Source organism: Rhinoraja longicauda, chromosome 28, assembly GCF_053455715.1.
Source record: "Rhinoraja longicauda isolate Sanriku21f chromosome 28, sRhiLon1.1, whole genome shotgun sequence".
NCBI classification, from domain to species: Eukaryota; Metazoa; Chordata; class Chondrichthyes; order Rajiformes; family Arhynchobatidae; genus Rhinoraja; species Rhinoraja longicauda.
Window position 1 is genome coordinate 18,435,155 of NC_135980.1, and position 18,940 is coordinate 18,454,094.

Genomic DNA, 18,940 nt, shown 5'->3' on the forward strand with positions numbered 1-18,940 from the left:
ATCTGGCCCACTCATTGAGGGGGTAACTGTAAGCCAAGTGCTTGGGCTCAGGTCTCACTGCAAGAGCAGAATCCCTGACAGAAGAGGCATAGCCTCTGCTTGGACAGAAGCTGCTGTCAAATGAGACAAACTACCAGTAACTGGAAGCAGTGAGCAACAGTCAGTGACTGGCAATTTTGCTCACACCTGTGGCATCTGGTCGGACAGCAACGTTTATCCTTACAGATGTGGCTTGAAGAATTTTTCCAAAGAAACAAAACAAAACGGCATTTCTACAACTTCCTTCCCTAAATGTTGTGGTGGCAAGGAGCAGAGGGGAAATTTTAAACTTCATTAGTGAGAAGATGCACTGATCAAATGTTGGCATGGCAGCAGTGGGTAAACCAAGCGACAGTAACGTCAGTGAGCCTGAGCTCACAGCTCAGTGTCAGCTGCCCACCAGTGGTCTGGCCATCATTTGCTGTCCGTAAGGGGGATGACTTCCACCTCAATGTGATCACATGGATTCTGATCATTCCTGGCCTAACGCAGAGCAAGGCTTAGAATTGCCAGCTTGTCTTTGCTCCCCTCCAACTTCTAAGGATTGAGAGGGAAAGGGGGAGATGGACGAAGAGGAAAGGTGGAGGGGGCAAGAGATGGAGGAAGGAGGGAGGGGGATGGGGAATTGGGATGAGATGGTAGGAGGATGAAGAGGTTGGTTGGAGAGGGGGAAGTGGAGGAGGCTAAAGGTGGGGGAGAAAGCTGGGGTGGAAGAAACAGACAAATTGAGCACAGGGAGGAAAGGAGGGAAGTTGAAAATTGACAAACTTAGGGCTGCATTTTTCATGCAGTTGACACATTGTCATTGTTACTGTTCAAAGCTTTGTCCAGTCCTCTTTCAGACAGAGACTGCGCACGCACACACACACACACACAGGGCTGTAATACATAACAAGTCTGTGCAAAATCTTTTTTGGGAAATGTTAACATTGCTTAAATTACAAAGTTAAGGGTGAGAAGGAGATGTATGTGGAGATTTCATCAGAATGACAATGATTTAAATATACAAACATTTGATTAAAGAACCATGAACTGTACAAAACATTGTTCACGTTAATATCATGATTTGAACCAATACTCTCTCGGGATTTGCGATATGTAGGATGCAGAGCTGAGAGCCGACAGGATTAAAGAAACAGAGGAATTTGATGCAAAGACAAGAGCGTTCAAGTTCTGTTTGAGGAATCCAGTAGTCCATGAAGTGATCTACTTTAGGTAATATGGTTCCAGCAACTTGCACAGGAGTGGTGCCACTGATGTTTTGACTAATCTCAGTTCGACAATACTTTGACCCCCTCTGGGCCTGAAATCCTCTGAGCCCTGCAAATATGCCAGGTTATTAGCTAACTCTTTTCTTAAGTTAATTTGAAAAATGGGAAAATTAGTTGAAATATAAAAATATAAGTGTTGGTCAGTCAGAATCTGAAAGGAAGTGTTGGTCAATCTCCCCCAAAAGGATAATGTCTGTTCACTCAATTATTGAAACACCATCTTTCTACTGGTAGCTTTCATTTCAGCCAGTTATTAAAAATTAAAATCCCTTGCATTACAATTTCTTCCCCTGTACAAAGGCACGTTGGTATTTCAGTTGGGCCTGATCTCTCCCACCACAGCAACCTGCACATCAGAATGAGTGCATATGCCTCTTGGAACCAATGACTCCTCGCCCTCTTGGTCTTTCCGATTATTCCAGCTAGCTCAACACAATCTTATAGCTACAACATCCGGAGCCTTTCTACACTGCCGCACATCCCACACCTCCTTAATAATACCAACAGGAGCTCAAAGCAATCCACAATGAGCCACTAAACTCTGCTTGCTGCTTGCTTATTCCTGCTGGACCATGTAAGGAAAGGAAAGCTCGAGAGATTCCAGTCCTTGGTTAATTTATTGCAAACTTCCTACCCTCCTTTGCAACAGTGCTCACCATTGCAGTGGTGCTGCCAAAGACATTCGCTGTTGGCCTGGCCAAATGATGAATGAGTGAATAAGTTCAGGTTACATGAACGTAGGGTGCTTGAGCAGTGGGCATCACGGCACTCACCCACTCATTCAACCAGCCGCAGACACACACAGCTATTGCACGACCAACCAGCATAACCACCTACTCCTCACATATGCACACATACCCATCCACTCCTACCCATTTCTAATTTAAAAAGACAGCACTGGAGTAACTCAGCGGGTCAGGCAGCTTCCAAATATGGATGGGTATTGCTTCACGTGAGGACCTTTATTCACACTGATTGTACGAGGAGAGACAGCCAGGCTTTGACCTGTCCCCACCTCTTTTCCAGCTTTTCCCCCCGCCCACCATAATCAGTCTAAAGAAGGTCCCTGACCCAAAATGACACCTATCCATATTTCCCAGAGATGCTGCCTGACCTGCTGTATTACTCCAGCAATTTGTGCCAGTTTTTTGTAAAACCTGCATCTGCAGTTCCTTGTGTCTAATTAGAAGAACCCTCGGTTGACTTGCGTCTCCTCTTTAATCACACAAACTAACTCCAAAATAAAAAACTGTTGGAAATCTAAAATGAAAAGAAAATGCTGGAAATAGGCAGCAGGTCAGGCAGCATTTGTGGAGGAGGAAACAGAGTGAAATGATGGAGTCTACACGAAAAGGCAAGCGAAGACTTACTTCCGTTTCTCTCCAAAGCTGCTGAACTTCAGTATTTTCAGCACTTTCTGCTTTTATTTTAAACATTAGCTTCATACAGCACATCGTGATTGGTGGAATTGAGTTGTGAAAGAGCCTACATGAAATGAGATTAATTCTCGGACTGAGTTGAGCTGAGTTTAATTGATGGTAGAGTTAGAATCAATATAAATATATAGAGTTATATGCTTTCCAACTTGCGTCACTGTTCAGGGGCCAGGTGCAGATTTCCTCCCTCTCAATCAAACTGGGGCATTGGTATTGTTCTGGTGGTGATTTGACTGAACCAGGGACCCTAACAGCCTTAAATTCAGGGTGGACAAAATGCTGGAGTAACTCAGCGGGACAGGCAGCATCTCTAGAGAGAAGGAATGGGTGACGTTTTGGGTCGAGACCCTTCTTCAGATTTCAAATCAGTCTTAAGAAGGGTCTCGACCCGAAACGCCACCCATTCCTTCTCTCCAGAAATGCTGCCTGTCCCGCTGTTACTCTAGCATTTTGTGTCTACCTTCGATTTAAACCAGCATCTGCAGTTCTTTCCTACAGCCTTAAATTCAACTCAATATGAGAACTGCAACACCAGTCTGGTAAAAGGCTGTTTGGGCAGCCAACACCTTCAGGCAAAAAAACACTGCTTAAATGCAATTTTGCTTGGAATGGATTAAATTAAGACTTAGCATTGAGTTCATCCTTAATTTAGCACTTGGGTCGCTCAGTAAACAGCCAGAACTACTGGAACTGTGCAACTGCAGGTGGAAAGAATGAGAAGTGGAAGGGGATAAAGGAGAGGAAGGGACGGGAAGAGGGTGAAGTGCACAGGAAGAGAAGCAGCCTCCAGGCCATCTTCTCTCTCCCCCCCCACCCCCCACCCCCATTACTTCTCTATTAGATAATTAGAGAATTATTTCTCTATTAGATAAAAGCACTGTAATAAATAGAACCAACTCACTGGATCAAATAGGAACACCAATCCGTTTTTGGCAGGACCATCAGTTGTCCTGAAGTGCAACTGCAGGGGGGAGGGAGGAAAAAATGAGTGAAAGCGAGCTATAGAGGGAGGGAACGTGCGTATGTTGGGGTGATGGAGGGAGAAAGGAATCCTTGCGTCAGACAGGAGAGCAGAGAGGGAGGGGGCAGCAGCTGCAGAACATGTGAACAACATGTGTGGATTGGAGATTCCTGACTAAACAGCCACAAACAGTGGGCTGCAGTAAACCAGCTTGGGGTCCAGCTCTTGCAGGGTCAAGTGAAAGCGCGATTGTGTGGATCCATCCCTGCCATCCACCATCTGCAACAAGGTCACTACCTCAACGTGCAGCGGATCCATCGCAAGCGACTGACAGTAGTCAGTGCAGAGGGTGCAGCCATTCTATCAAAATTAACAGGGAGCACCGCAAAATACGTCATCAGCACCAAGCTACTCAACTTAGCAAAGTAAATATAAATATACGCCGTGATTAACCCCCTCTCCTAGTACTTCCACATTCAGAGGTAGGGTAGTTCCCACGGCAACCAGTGATGGCAGCGAGCATCCAGTGGTGAAGGGGTGGAGTGAGAGTCCAGCGTGACAGAGGTTGTCCCCCTAACCGCTCCCAAACCCCCCACACTGGAGCTGGGGCAAAAATCACATGGTGCTTAGAAACAGGCCAGCAGAGAGAACATTACACGGAGCAGAGATTACAAACACGTTTGGGATGAGGAGAGGTAATAACAATTCCTTCGGGAATCATCACCGACATCATTCAAACCAAACCATTGTTTTGCATCAAAGTCAACAGCCCAGAACACGGGGCTGGACTGATCTCCAGAGGGAAGCGGGTGAGAGTCTGGATCATGCCCGCAGCACTGCAGGCAGACTCCCTCGCCGTCTGCCTGTCGTTTGCCCTGCAATGATTAGGAAGCCAATTTCAAATCCTGTTTCATGTTTGCCTGGTTTGAGGGCGAAGGGTTCCACAGATTTACACCCTGGGTTCTGTTCATAGCAGACTCGCGAGGCTGGTGGTAGGTCCATTTTGAGCTTGAAACTGCACAGGAAGAGGCCCGTCAGTCCACTGAAAGACAGAATGTAATTCACACATCACAGAGGGGCAATGACAACAGCACCCAGCCACAGAACATGTCTCACAATACTCTTACATCATCCCCCCTCTGCTCACCGTGCCTGAATTCTACAACACACTGTCTCAATGCAGTTACCGAATTGTCTCCATCAGCATTGTAACCAGTTAGTTCAATGGCAGACTTGAAATTACCATTATTGTACCCCAGTTATATATTGACAGTTCCATCCATACCTGTAATCCAGTGTTATACAATGATAGACCCGTCCCCAACATTACTGTATCCTAGTGTTATAGTTCAGACCCTTCTCTACCAATACAGTACCCCAGTGTTATACAGTTACACCATCCCTTCAGGTATTGTACACCGATGTTACACAGCGACACACCTGTCCCCACCAGTACTGTACAGCAGTGTTAGACAGCTACAGACCTGTCCCAAGCAGTACTAAACACCAGTGTCAGACAGTAACAGACCTATCCTCACCAATGCTGTACCCCAGTGTTATACAGTTACCGACCCATCCTTACCAGTACTGCACCCTAGATGTGGCACAACCAGAGACCAATAAACGATACAACCTCCCTACTTTTGATATGCTGTGCTTTTATTTATAGGATCCCACATGCTTTACTGACCAACATTCTGCTGCTTTACAAGTTTGTACATAGTCACCCAGGTCCCTGCGTTTCCCCCAGATACCGGAGCGCAGTGCTTCAGTCTATTGTTAACCAAAGTATCACAGCATTGGATGATGAGAAACAGCTTGTCAGCAGCATGGTCCTTGAGGTTGCCCCTCAATACAACTGGCTGATAGGATCTTTGACCAGCTTAAACTTTTATCTCAGCCCTGAACGTATTCAATAACTCCACACACAGCTCTAGGACAGAGAATGCCAAATATTCACAACCCTTGTTGAAAAATATTTTTCTTCACCTCATTGTTATCCATCAACTTCCTCATCTCAGGGTCATGTCCCTAGTTATACACAACCCTACACCCACCCTGACAAGCCCCCACTCTTCCTTATGTTTCATCAGTGTAGACAAAAAAGTGCCAGTATGTGTCCAATGCTAATGGCTGCTGTACATCAATCTAACTGTTTAGAAGTGTCGGTGCTCCATGACATAATAAGTAATGTATTTCAATCTGCTCACATCCTAGTCTTCATTCTGCCCAAGGCAACCTTTTTATCCCAGACATCAGTCAAAGTTTGGCCACATTGTCTCCAATGTAAGTATATCTATTCTTTATTAAAGAAATCAAACCCTAAGCAGTGCTCCAGGGTAGTCTGACCAAAGATGACTATTTCAGCAACACCTCTTTTTTTATTCACCTTTGCCATTGGGCAAACATTCCATTCTGGCCTTCTTTCATAGTAAGGAGGTGACTGGAGGAGAGATGGATGTTTATTTTTGTTTGGTGTTGGTTTATGATTGTGTGTGTTATTGCTTATTTTTATTGCTCTTAATGTTGGACTGTGGGTAATCTTTCATTTCACTGCGCATTTATGTGTATGTGACAAATAAAATTGACTATTGACTATTTGCTTTTATTAATTACCAACTATACATGCTCTTTGATGTACTGATTCCTATACTGGACCACTGGGATTTCAGAATCCCAACATTGAATACCCAAGTGCAATGAAGAGAGATTACCATTCTTCCAACCAAAGTAGATAAGCTCACATTTCTCCTCGTCGTACTCCACCTGCCTTACTTTTGTCCTCAATCACCCCGATCATTTTTCCTTTCACAACCCACTTTCTCATCCAGGTTTTTCTCATCACAAAAGTGAAGCATTACACTCGCTACCTCAGTCATCAATGTGGACTGCAAGATGCTCTGGACTTTCCTGTATTAAATATTATCTGCCATTGGTTTGCTCATTCTACTGAACTGTGTTCCTTTCCAGTCTACTGCCACCCACCTCACTGCCTCCCACATTCCCAAGTCTGATGATATTTCAAAATCTTGACATTCTATTGTGAACGCTCTGATCTGCATAATAAATGTACAAAAAATGGTAACAGTTCCTGGGAAATAGTACACTCGAACATCCTCTGATAACACTCTGCATTCTGTCCCACTCCAAGTTTATTCCAACCCATGCAGCCATGGACACTTGCATTTCATAAAACTTAGTTTTCCAAATTAGGAGCTAACTGGGAATTTGTCAAATGCCTTCTGGAATTCTGTCCACCCAGCGCAGTGTTTAGACTTTAGAGAAACAGCGAGGAAACAGGCCCTTCGGCCCACCGTGTCTGCGCTGACCAGCACTCACCACATACACTAGCACTATCCTACACACTAGGGACAATTTACAATTTTTACCGAGGCCAATTAACTTACAAATCTGTACGTCTTTGGAGAGTGGGAGGAAGCTGGAGCACCCGGGGAAAACACACACGATCACAGGGAAACATGGAAAATAGGTGTAGGAGGAGGCCATTAGGTCCTTTGAGCCAGTACCAAGCCAGCCAGGGAGAATGTAGAAACACCCTGCAGACAGCACCCAAGGTCAGGATCTAACCAGGGTGTCTGGCGCTGTAAGGTGGCAACTCTACCACCGTACCACTATTCCACCCTCGTGCAGGCCTTATGGTAATGCAACAACAAGTCATATTCAAGTCTGAAGGTCCCGGCCTGAAATATCGCCTACACGTTCTCCATAGATACTGCCTGATCCACTGGGTTACTCCAGCACTTTGTGTCTTTTTTGTAAACCAGTATGTGCAGTTCCTTGTGTCTTTATACCCAGCAGGGATGTGTAACAATTTTATACAATGTAGACCTGCTACCCCAACCTATCTTTATTCAGTGGCAGATCTGCACTCACCAACACTATACTTGAGTGAACAACTGCAATAATCCTGTACCCTCCAACAATGCATTCCAGTGTAGTAAGTATTTGTTCCATCTCCATTAGCATGACACCCAGATAAATCACATTGGCAGACATGTTGCTAGGACATGATCACAATGAAAGTAAAATGGGATTGCCCAGAAATTTGGACACAGCAGGATTAAAAGATTAACTATCGACACAAGGAATTGTAAATGCTCGTTTACAAAAAAGGCCATCAGAGCACGCAGCTACTACCAGAACTGTATATAACACCAATTAAACCACAGCTGAAGTGCTGCAGAAACAAGGAACTGCAGATGTTGGTTTACAAAAAAAAGACACAAGGTGCTGGAGTAACCTAGGTCAGGCAGCATCTCTGGAGAACCTGGATAGACAATGTTTTGGGTCAGGACCCTTCTTCAGACTGGTTGTAGCAGGAGTGAGAAAGCTGGAAAAGCATTAAAAGATTAACTGCTTCCCCATGTGTGGTAAGAGGTGAAAGTTGAACCTGAAGCTGGCCATTGACAGTAGTGAAAGCACAACCGAGAACCATCAACAGTCTGGTTATCCAGGTGCTATTTAAACACTCCTCTGGGAATAGTGCAAGGGAACTGTGTTGGGGGAATCAGTGATCAGGCTACGTTGAGGGATACAGTACTTACATTGATTAGATTGTGTTCGGGGAGACTGCAAGCCTCTATATGGTCGTTGAGAAGCTGCTGAGAGAAGTTCTGATGCATCTGTGCCGCTTCATGAGCCTCCATGGAGTTCCCACATGCCTTGTTGAGATCTAAGAGAAGGAAAACATGACTTAAGAATCTGCACTGCCACAGAAGTAATGTAACTCAGTGGTACGTATTACTGTATACTAAGTAAAGGAAAGACTTTAACAAGACATGTAAAGCCTCCTCCCCCAACATTTTACAACTTTGAAGATCTGTTCGCAGAGTGCGGGGAAAGCGGCAGTACACAGCTTTCAATGTGATAAAGGACTTGAGAAACTGGAAAGTGTAACAAATTGATAGACAAACCACAGACAAATTACTCAGTTTAACAAGGAGGTGAAATGCTTGTTTGATGCAGCAAGCAACCTGGAACATGTTGTCTGAAAGTACAGTGGAAACAGACTCAAGGGAAGTTTTCAAACAAGAATTTCATTTAACAATGGAGAAAAGAAAACGAGAAAGAATGGGGGAAGGTCGGGGATTTATTGGATTATGTTGAACAAGCAAAATTCTTTCACTTCCTACATTCCAATTGTGACTCATGGAATGTTCCCAGATAGCAACAGGTCCCACATAAATGCAGATCTATCCCAACAGTCTGATGGGCATGGCCAAAACTCCATGGATGGTGGGAAGGTGGGGCAGGGTATCACACATTAATGAATGATGTATCTGAGAACCCAGAAGTGCAGTTTCAGTAATCAAAGATCACAGCACTACAGAGCATCACAAGAGATGTACTATAACCTCTCAATCTAGTTTACACTTCAGATATCAATTGGATACACTTATCAATAATTTTGATCTCTTGAAGGAAGAATAATAATCATTGGCAAAAAACAAAGTACTGGAGGGAAATGGACAAACGACATTTCAGGTTTGGACCCTTCTTCAGAATGATTGAAATAGGGAGGGAAAGCTGGAAAGAGGTATGGATGGGGCAAATCCTGGCAAGTGATAGGTCAATACAGGTGAGGAGGTAGTTAGCAGATGGCTAGAAATAGTGACAAAGGCTAGAGATGAATAGGAGACAAAAGAGCGTCAGATAATGAGTGTAATGCAAAGCAAAAATGTGAAAGGAGGAGTAAAAGGGGGTATAAAAGATGTGGGGGGATTCGGGGATGGTATGGGTGGGAGCTGTGTCTGCAGGAAGAGAAAGGTACAGGGTGGCGGGGCCAGTGGGAGAAATATGCACACACTAGGGTGGGGGGAAAAGAGGTAATTTGAATATCACTGCACCTTAATTGGTACACGTGACAATAAAAGACCTTTGAAACCTTTGAAGAGGAGGGGACATTGTTCTTGAAATTGGAGTATATTCAATATTCATGTCCACGGATACCAATCTGAAACGTCACCTGTCCATTCTCTCCACAGATGCTGCCTGACCTGTTGCGTTCTAGCAGCACGTTGTGATTTGCTCATTGTTCACACTGCTGGGTTGCAAGCTACCCACGAGGAATACGAGCTTTTTTTTAAGAGAACAGATTTTAGAATTTATTTCACCAATAGAATCTTTTTTTGGTGGCACAGTTTAATATTTTTGTTCAAGCAGTGAGACTGGTCTTATACCAATGAGTGACAATGACAGGCTCTGTCGAGAGCTGGAGCTGTTGCAACAAGTTGCCCGAGGACGAGAGAAGAGTGTTCACCACACTGGGCACAAAGGCGACACCTAGTGGGACAAACTGGAACCAACCCTTCCGCAGGCAACAATTGTAACCAGAGGCATCAGAAGATTCGTGCCAGTTTAAAGATTTGTATTTATGCAGTTCCTATCCTGTAGTCAGACGGTTACAAAGCTAATTTGCACAAAGCATATAAAAACTAAATAATTTGGCTGGGATTAAGCTGGAATACGGCAGGAAACTGCTGCCATTTTTCAGTGCAACTGTTGCCAGGTTTGTGAACTGTCACACACATGCAGAAGTCTCAAACTTGCAGCCAAGCTCCAACAACCATTTTTAATATATATATATATAACATAACTAAAACTCTCGGTTTGTTTGTGTGTGTATGTGTGTACCATGCCCTTTACACAGCCAAAACGGTACACGATAGCACTACAATTTTATGCCCGCCCTACTCACTCCTCTCTGGTATGAATAAACCCACTTTGGTTAATTTAAAAAAACAATTTACCTTATAAACTTTAATAAATCCGCCAAACCCTCCCCCAGAGGACCAGCGGGAGGGGGTCTGGGGGATGGGTGGAGGGGGTGCTGCACCAATGCAGGAGAGGTTTGGACCCAACGGGTCCACTTGGTCTAGTATATATATATATATATATTATATTATTATATTATACTAGCACAAGTGTGCCCGTTGGGCCCGTCCTCGTAGGGTTTCCATTGTAACCGGGAGGGGAGTGGGTGGGAGAGAAGCGGGAGGGAGGGAGGAGGGAGGTGTGGAGGGGGAGGGGAGGGAGAGGGAGGGGGGAGGGGAGGGGGAAGGGAGAGGGTAGGGAGAGGGGTAGGGGGAGGGAGGGGGAGGGGAGGGGGGGGAAGGGGGGAAGGAGAGGGGATGGAGGGGGGTAGGGGGGGAGGGAGGGGGACCTCCCCTTTTCCCATTACCCCTCTTTCCCTGTTGGGCCCGTCCTCGTAGGGTTTCCAGTGTAACCGGGAGGGGAGGGAGGGAAGGGGGAGGGAGGTGTGGAGGGAGGAGGGGAGGGGGGGGGAGTAGGGAAGGGAGAGGGGAGGGAGGGGGTAGGGGGGGAGGGGGAGGGGAGGGGGAAGGAGGGGGACCTCCCCTTTTCCCAGTACCCCTCTTTCCCCGTTGGGCCCGTCCTCGTAGGGTTTCCATTGTAACCGGGAGGAGGGGAGGGAGGGAAGGGGGAGGAGGGAGGTGTGGAGGGAGGAGGGGGAGGGAGGGGGGATGGGGAGGTGGAGGGAGGGGGGAGGGGAGGGGGAAGGGGGGAGGGAAGGGGGGAGGGAGGGGGACCTCCCCTTTTCCCAGTACCCCTCTTTCCCCGTTGGGCCCGTCCTCGTAGGGTTTCCATTGTAACCGAGAGGACGGGAGGGAGGGAAGGGGGAGGGAGGGAGGAGGGAGGTGTGGAGGGAGGAGGGGAGGGGGAGGGAGGGGGGAGGGGGAGGGAGGGGAGGGGGAAGGGGGGAGGGAGAGGGGTAGGGGGGGGGGAGGGAGGGGGGAAGGAGGGGGACCTCCCCTTTTCCCAGTACCCCTCTTTCCCCGTTGGGCCCGTCCTCGTAGGGTTTCCTTTGTAACCGGGAGGAGGGGAGGGAGGGAAGGGGGAGGGAGGGAGGAGGGGAGGGGAGGGGGGGAGGGGAGGGGGGAAGGGGGGAGGGAGGGGGTGGGGAGGGAGGGGGGTGGGGAGGGAGGGGGGTGGGGGGGGAGGGGGGAGGGAGGGGGAGGGAGAGGGCCCGTCCCCGTAGGGTTTCCATTGTAACCGGGAGGGGGGGAGGGAGGGTGGAAAGAGAATCCCTCTCCCCATCAGAACTGCCCCCTCCATCGACTCCTTTAAGTCCAGGCTCAAAACCTATTTCTACTCCCTAGCGTCTGAGGCTCATTGAGGAGGCGCTGTGAACTGTTTGCGTGCCACTGTATGTTTCATTTTTTCCTTAGTACCTAATCAGATGTACAGCACTTTGGTCAACGTGGGTTGTTTTTAAATGTGCTGTACAAATAAAATTGACTTGACTTGACAGCTTTTCGCAACAATGTAGCACAGGGGCATTGTGACGTCACACGCTGAATACCGCGGGGGGGGGGGGGGGGAAGGGGGGTCAGCTCGAGTTCATCTCACAGGGGCATTGTGACATCACAATGAAGATTAATCCGCACCGCAGCGCCCCCTTCTGTCAAAACTTCGATAAATGAGGGGGGGCAGCACTTTAAAACCTCTGTAACTTAAAAAATATGCGACCAAATTAAATAAAAATATCATTTTCCAGCAGCGAACCGCATGGTGATTAAGGCGGTACAAAAATCGTGGCGCTACGGTTCACCGTTTTGCCGGAATTGCCGTATTCAGCCGACATCAGTGAAATATATATACATACTAGATCTGAGTTTTAGTAATATACTAGAACAAGTGTGCCCGTTCAAAGCGGGCCCGTTGGGCCCGTGCCCACACCCAGGGAGTGGTGGAGGGAGGGAGGTGTTGAGGATGGAGGGGGGGAGGGTGATGAGAGATGGGGCGGTATTTGTGGAGGGGGGAGAGAGTGAGGGGGGAGGGGGCCCGGGGGGGGGGGGGGATAGCGGGGAGATGTTCTCCCGTGTGTGGGAGAGAGGAGAGAAGCAAGGGGAGAGAGGAGAGGTGAGCCGGTGATCGCGGGCTGGCGCCGCTAACGGCGTCCATTGTTTTGGTGCGAGTGAGGAGATGTCGCGCATGCGTGCTGAGTACAGAGTGAGGAGATTCCGCGCATGCGTACTGTGCACTGCCGGACCGCAGCGCCCCCCTTCTGTCAAAACTTCGATAAATGAGGGGGGGCAGCACCTTTAGACCTCTGTAACTTGAAAAGTATGCGTCCGAAATAAATACAAATACCATTTTCCAGCAGCGAACCGCATGCTGATTAAGGCGGTTCAACAAATCGTGGCGCTACGGTTAACCGTTTTGCCGGAATTGCCGTATTCAGCCGACATCAGTGGAATATATATACAAAGCTACAAGATCTGAGTTTTAGTAGTATATAGATAGATTATATTACTAAAACTCTCTGTTTGTTATTTGTTATGAGGGTCGATGTATATATATGTTAGGATGTTTGTTATCAGCCCTGTTTTTGTGCCCCCGTCACACGATAGCGCTACAAATTTAGGACCACCTTACTCACCTTTGTCGTGGGGACCCTTTCATCCAAGTTTCATTCAAATTGGTCTTATATTTTTAAAGTTAGAGATGTTAAAGTTTAAAATTCCCTTATCAAACCGATTTCTTGCCGGCGTGTGACGTCACAATGGGACCCGCCCGAGTGACCGCCAATGAGGGGGGGGGGGTCTTACGATGACGGCCGAGGTCGGGACCCGCAAGTGACGTACAGGTATGTAGGTTAATTGGCTGGGTAAATGTAAATGTAAAAATTGTCCCTAGTGGGTGTAGGATAGTGTTAATGTACGGGGATCACTGGGCGGCACGGACTTGGAGGGCCGAAAAGGCCTGTTTCCGGCTGTATATATATGATGATGATGATGATGAGTGACGTCCCACGTCGGGGGAGCGCATCCATTTAAAAAAAAAGGGGATTCGATCAAGAACGACGCCCGATTGCCCCGCGCCCCACGCGGGGGAGGGGTTTAGAGGGACGCCGCAACCGCACTTCTCAGGCTTCACCCGTGGCCCGTCCGCAACTGGCTCCAGCTCACGGACCTGCTCTCCGCCAACGGGTCCACGGATCGGTAGCCTTGATTCACCAACGGCCCGCATGCCACCGGCTCCCGCTCATGGACCAGCTCTCCGCTCTCCATCATTCCCTGCAGCTCACTGACAAACCGCGCTCAAAGCACCGACCACAGGTAAGTGGCTTTCGCCGCCAACGGGTCCACGGATCAGTTGGGTTGCTGTGCGCGTGGTTGTTGCTCCGCGCCTCCTCAGTTGGGGTCCGTTTATGTTGAGAAGGGATGGGGGGGGGGGGGGGGGAGAGTGGAGGTGAGGGGAGGGGCGGAGGAATGGAGAGAGTGGGGGAGGGGAGGGTGCTACAACGATGCAGGAGACGCTTTGGGTCCACGGCTCGCTCTGGCTGCAGCGCTGGCAGCACGGGGCTGAGGTGAATGGCACCCTCTGCCCTTCTCTGTCCCCCTCGCCCGCCTACGGCCCTGGGAGACACTCTCTGCTCAACAACAGGCTTAGTCAGTTGGAGAGGGTTGCCGTGCCCGCAGGATCATCAGTTTGGGGAGGGTTGCCCCAATAGTGGCCCGCAGGAGAGATTTGGTCCCAACGGGTCCACTTGGTCTAGTTTGAACTAAAAACATAAAATATTGGTGCTATTCTGGTCAGGGAAGCAACTGCAGAGGTAGCAGCAGAGTGAACATTTCAGGTGAAAATCCTTTCACAAAAAGTGACTGGTTACAATGCCGATGGAGACAAAATTCAAATGTGCAGAGAATGGAGTGATGGACTGAAAAGTCTGGAATATGTGTGCGTTTTTTAGACTACCACAGAGGAGCCAACTGTGGAAAAGACTATACACGATTGGGCATTGCTCCATGAGAATAGGCAGCTAACACAAGAGTCCAGCTGATGTAGTCCATCAGATTTCACCCTGGGAACTGGTCCCAATGACAGGGAGTCCCGACATCAGAGTGTCAGGCAAGATGTGTCGCAGCAGCCACTCCCTGCATTAATCGTGTCACTACTTACACAAGAAGAATGATTTCTGTAGAAGGCATTGTGCAGTTGGAATGTCACTAAGACATGAAGTGACAAAAATATTAACAGTGATGCCAAGAAATGGAGGCAAATGTATAATCCTGTAGTGCCCAATGCAGCAAGAAAGTTGCCACCGCTGTCCAACGTCAACACTTCTCGGTACCCACTCAGGCACGATTATTTTCTACGATGTTGGTATCATTGACAAGACCTTTACAAACTGCCCATGACCTGTAGTCAGATCCTCATTTACCCAGGCACAGTGCACAGTGCCTAGCCATTTTGAAGGGTAATCAAATTGCTGGGTCTGGACTTATTTCTTGTCAATTGAAAGGGAATTGTAAATATTGATTGTTACATTTCTGCTGGTTATCAATATCAAGTCTAGATTAGAGTCTAAAGAAGGGTCCTGACCCAAAACATCGCCTTCAATTTCTTCCATAATGCTGCCCAACCTGCTGAATTAATCCAGCACTTCGTGTGTTGCTCAGGACTAGATTTGTTGAATTAACTCAATTTCCACAGCAAATGTTGTGGGATTTAAACTAATTCCAGAAGTCAAAAAGACCTCTGAATTACCTGGTCGAAATATCAGCAAAATGCTGTTGTGTCCCTGCAGTAGGCAAGATAAACACATTACAGAAAGTGATCAGGTTTAACAACAAATGTGCACTTGCCCTTGATTCAGGTAAATCATATCCAGCAAGTCATCTAACCACAACCCCAGAATGCTGCTTCCATGGGGGTAGAACACTTGCTCACTTACCCCTCAGCAGTGCTGATGACCACAGCTGGACTGACATGTCTGGGATCTTGCTGGCCAGTTGCATGGCTGGTACCACCATGTTATTGCTCTCCTGCAGAAATGAACAGTCCATTCGTAATACTCAACACCAGTTCATCTATGTGTAGTAATTAAATGTCTTCAACCCGAAACGTTGGATCTCTCTCCATAGCTGCCTAAATTGCTAACTAATTATATTTCTGACAATATCCCAATGTATTAACCTCTGTAAATTGTAGTCTGAAAAAGGGTCGCGACCCAAATCGTTATTTATCCATGCTCTTCAGAGATGCTGCCTGACCCGCCGAGTTACATCTGGACACTTTCTTTGGTAAACCAGCATCTGCAGTTCCTTGTTTCTCCCAATAAGTATTGTTTGTTTGACAAATCTGTATGTGCTGTAGCGATGTAGGTTATGACATGCACAAAAACAGAAAATACTGGAAACACTTAACAGTTCAGCAAGCATCCGGAAACAAAAACTGAATTGTTCTGTGAAGCATCTTCAATCTGGAACATTAATGCTTCTCTTTCACAGAGCCTGCCTTGTCTGCTGAGCATTTTCAGAGTTTTCTTATTTTGTTTCAGATTTTCAATGTCTTCAGTTTTTAGGAATACCCTTGTGGTCACTGGAGGAATGGGTAAAGTTGACAAACAGCACCCTAGGGTGCTGCTCTAAATGATGAGCTACTGTGCTACCCTCGGTACAGTTTAAAAACAGGACCTCGACGGTTGTAATCTCTGGATTACACCTGGTGCCGTGCTAATGCAAGTAGGAAAAAGAGGATAGGGCAGATGAAAGAAAAGTTGGGATTTGCTGCCACTGGCAGATATATTTGGATCATCAATAGCCAAGAGAGAGGTGGAGTTTAATTCCAATTGATGCAAGATGTTGTGATTGGACAAACTGGGGCAGGGTTTGCATAGTAAATAACAAGATGCTGTTCTGTTATAGGACAGAGAGATGTAGTGGTGCAGGGACACAGTTCCACAAAGGTAGCAAGACGACAGAGTGAAGAAGCCATTTAGCACGCTGTGCTTCATCTGTCAGGGTATTGGGATGTCACATCACAGCTGCACAAGACATTGATGAGGCCACATTTGGAGTACCGTGTACAATCTGGTCGCCCTGCTCCCAGAACAATGTCATTAAACTGGGAAGGGTGCAAAAAAAATGTTACTGGGTCTATAGTGGTTGAGTTATAAGGAGAGGCTGGGCTTGTTTTTCCTGGAGTGCACAATGATGAGGGATTACCTTAGAGGTCTATACAATTATGAGAGACATAGAGTAGGAGAGTCTAAATCTAGAGGGTCATGTTTACGGTCAGAAGGGAAAGATTTAATAGGGACTTGAGGGGCAACTTTTACATCAGAGTGGTGAGCATATGAAACAAGCTGCCAGTGGTAGTAGTAGAGGTGGGCACAATCACAATTTTAAAGGCACTTAGACAGGTACGTAGATAGGAAAGGTTTGGCCAGATATGGGCCAGGTGCAGACAAATGGGACTAGCTCAGTTAAGCAACTTGGTTGGCATGGATGAATTAAGCCAAGGGGCCTGCTTCTGTGGTGTATAGCTCGATGACTCTATATCAGTTCAACCCTGTTTGCAAACAGAGGTTTGTGTCATTCACCGATAGCAAGACTGAACTCACCCTATGGTTTCCTAGGGCGTAGAATATGTGACCCAGTAACACCAAGGAACAAGCTGTTAACCGATTCAAATCCTCTGCGTTTGACATTTTGAGAGTCTCCCGTAGAAATCTCCTGGAAAACAAAGAACAGTTGGTCAGAGAGAGTCAAAGGGTAATGCAGCATGGAAACTGGACCTTTGGCCCAACTCATCCATGCCGACCAAGATGCCCCATTTCACCACGTTTGGCACACCCCTCTAAACCTTTCCTAGCCATGTATCTGGCCAAGTGACTTAAATGCTGTTCTGGTAGCTGCCTTAATTACCTCTTCTGGCAGCTCATTCCATAAATCCTATAGCCCTTTTTATCAAAACGTTGCCTCTTGGGTTCCTATTAGATCACGTGCTTGTCACCTTCAACCCACGTCCTGTTTCTTGATTCCCTGACCCTGGGAAAAAGACCATACATTCATCCTAGCTATTCCCTTCATGATTTAATACACCTCTATAAGATCACCCCACAGACTCAAGAAGGGTCCTGATCTGAAATGTAGGTTGTCCACTTTTCTCCACAGGTGCTGCCGGGCCGGCTGAGTTTGATAAAGAAACTGAAAGATACAGCATGGAAACAAGGACTTCAGTCCACACCGACCACCAATCACCCATTCACACTAGTTCCACATTAGCCCACCTTTGCATCCCCTCCCTATGCACTAGGGACAATTTGGAGAGGCCATTGAACCTGTAAAACTAAAAATCTTTGGGATTTTGGAGGAAACCAGAACACCTGGAGGAACAGCACACGGTCACAGGTAGAACATGTAAATTCAGCACAGATTGCATCCGAGGTCAGGATTCAACACGTATAGCTTTAACGTATGAGGGGCAGAGTTTAAAGGAAATATGCAGGGCAATATTTTTTTTTAAGTGATGGTGCCTGGAATGTGCTGCCAGGGGTGGTAGTGGGCAGATTCTAAAGTGACATTTGAAGGGCTTTTTGATAGGCATGTGGATTTGCAGGAACTGGAGGGATATGGATCAGGTGCAGGCACAGGAGAACAGTTTAACCTGTTCAGCACAGCTATTGTGGGGTGAAGGGCTTGCTCCTGTGCTGTACTGTTTAATGATTTAAGTGTGAGGCTGCTACTGTACAACAGAGATGTCGTTGGGACGGCCAGGTATGCTCATCGCGTCCTAAAGCTAGAACAAGATCTGCGTGTATCTATCTGCCATATTCCATGCAAATGGCGGAACAAGGTGAGAATGGCTGAATGGCCTATTTCTGTCCCTCCGCAACTGCACTAGAATGCAGCAAACTGCAATCAGCCAAGTTGTTCGAAAAACATTCAAACAGTAAGACTGTGCCATGCACAATATTTTTAGGATTATGAGGGAGAAATGACACGAGACACAGCCTGCCAAGCTGCTGCCCCACAGTTCCAGCAAGCTGGCTATGGTCCCGACCTCAAATGCTGTCTGTGTGGAGTTTGCACGATCTTCCCATGATCAAAAAGATTTTCTACAGGGGCAACGATTACAACACCCACACCACTATAAAGATGTGGGGATTGGTCTCATAACTAATCAGTGTAAATTTCCACACATAGGTAGTAACGTTAGTGAGAGAATGGGATTGCTCTGTGAGCTGGCCTTGACTCGGTGAGCTGAAGCAGCCACTTCCCATCTCGTACGGAAATCTGAAGATATTAACATAGTGCCTTCAAACTTTAAATTACCTTTAGGTTCAATAAACAGCAAGCTACAAGTCAACGCCCGGGCATCCAAGTTTCAGGGCTAGGAAGCTGGGGTTCAGTTAGCTGCACCAGCTAAACAGAGTTTTTTTCCCACCGATTTATGAATTCCCA

At 47.1% G+C, this 18,940-nt stretch overlaps 1 protein-coding gene across 1 annotated transcript in view; it reads right to left on the reverse strand.

Annotated features, from left to right (window-relative positions):
• Positions 1-3,146: 3,146 nt before the first annotated feature.
• mau2 (MAU2 sister chromatid cohesion factor) overlaps positions 3,147-18,940 on the reverse strand; it is a 52,400-nt gene continuing 36,606 nt past the window's right edge. The window contains exons 16-19 of the mRNA XM_078423578.1: positions 17,098-17,209; positions 15,427-15,517; positions 8,273-8,400; positions 3,147-4,749 (exon numbers count right to left, since the gene is read on the reverse strand). Of these exons, the coding sequence (XP_078279704.1) occupies positions 4,675-4,749; positions 8,273-8,400; positions 15,427-15,517; positions 17,098-17,209 (406 nt within the window). The 3' untranslated portion in view covers positions 3,147-4,674. The remainder of the gene's footprint in view (positions 4,750-8,272; positions 8,401-15,426; positions 15,518-17,097; positions 17,210-18,940) is intronic.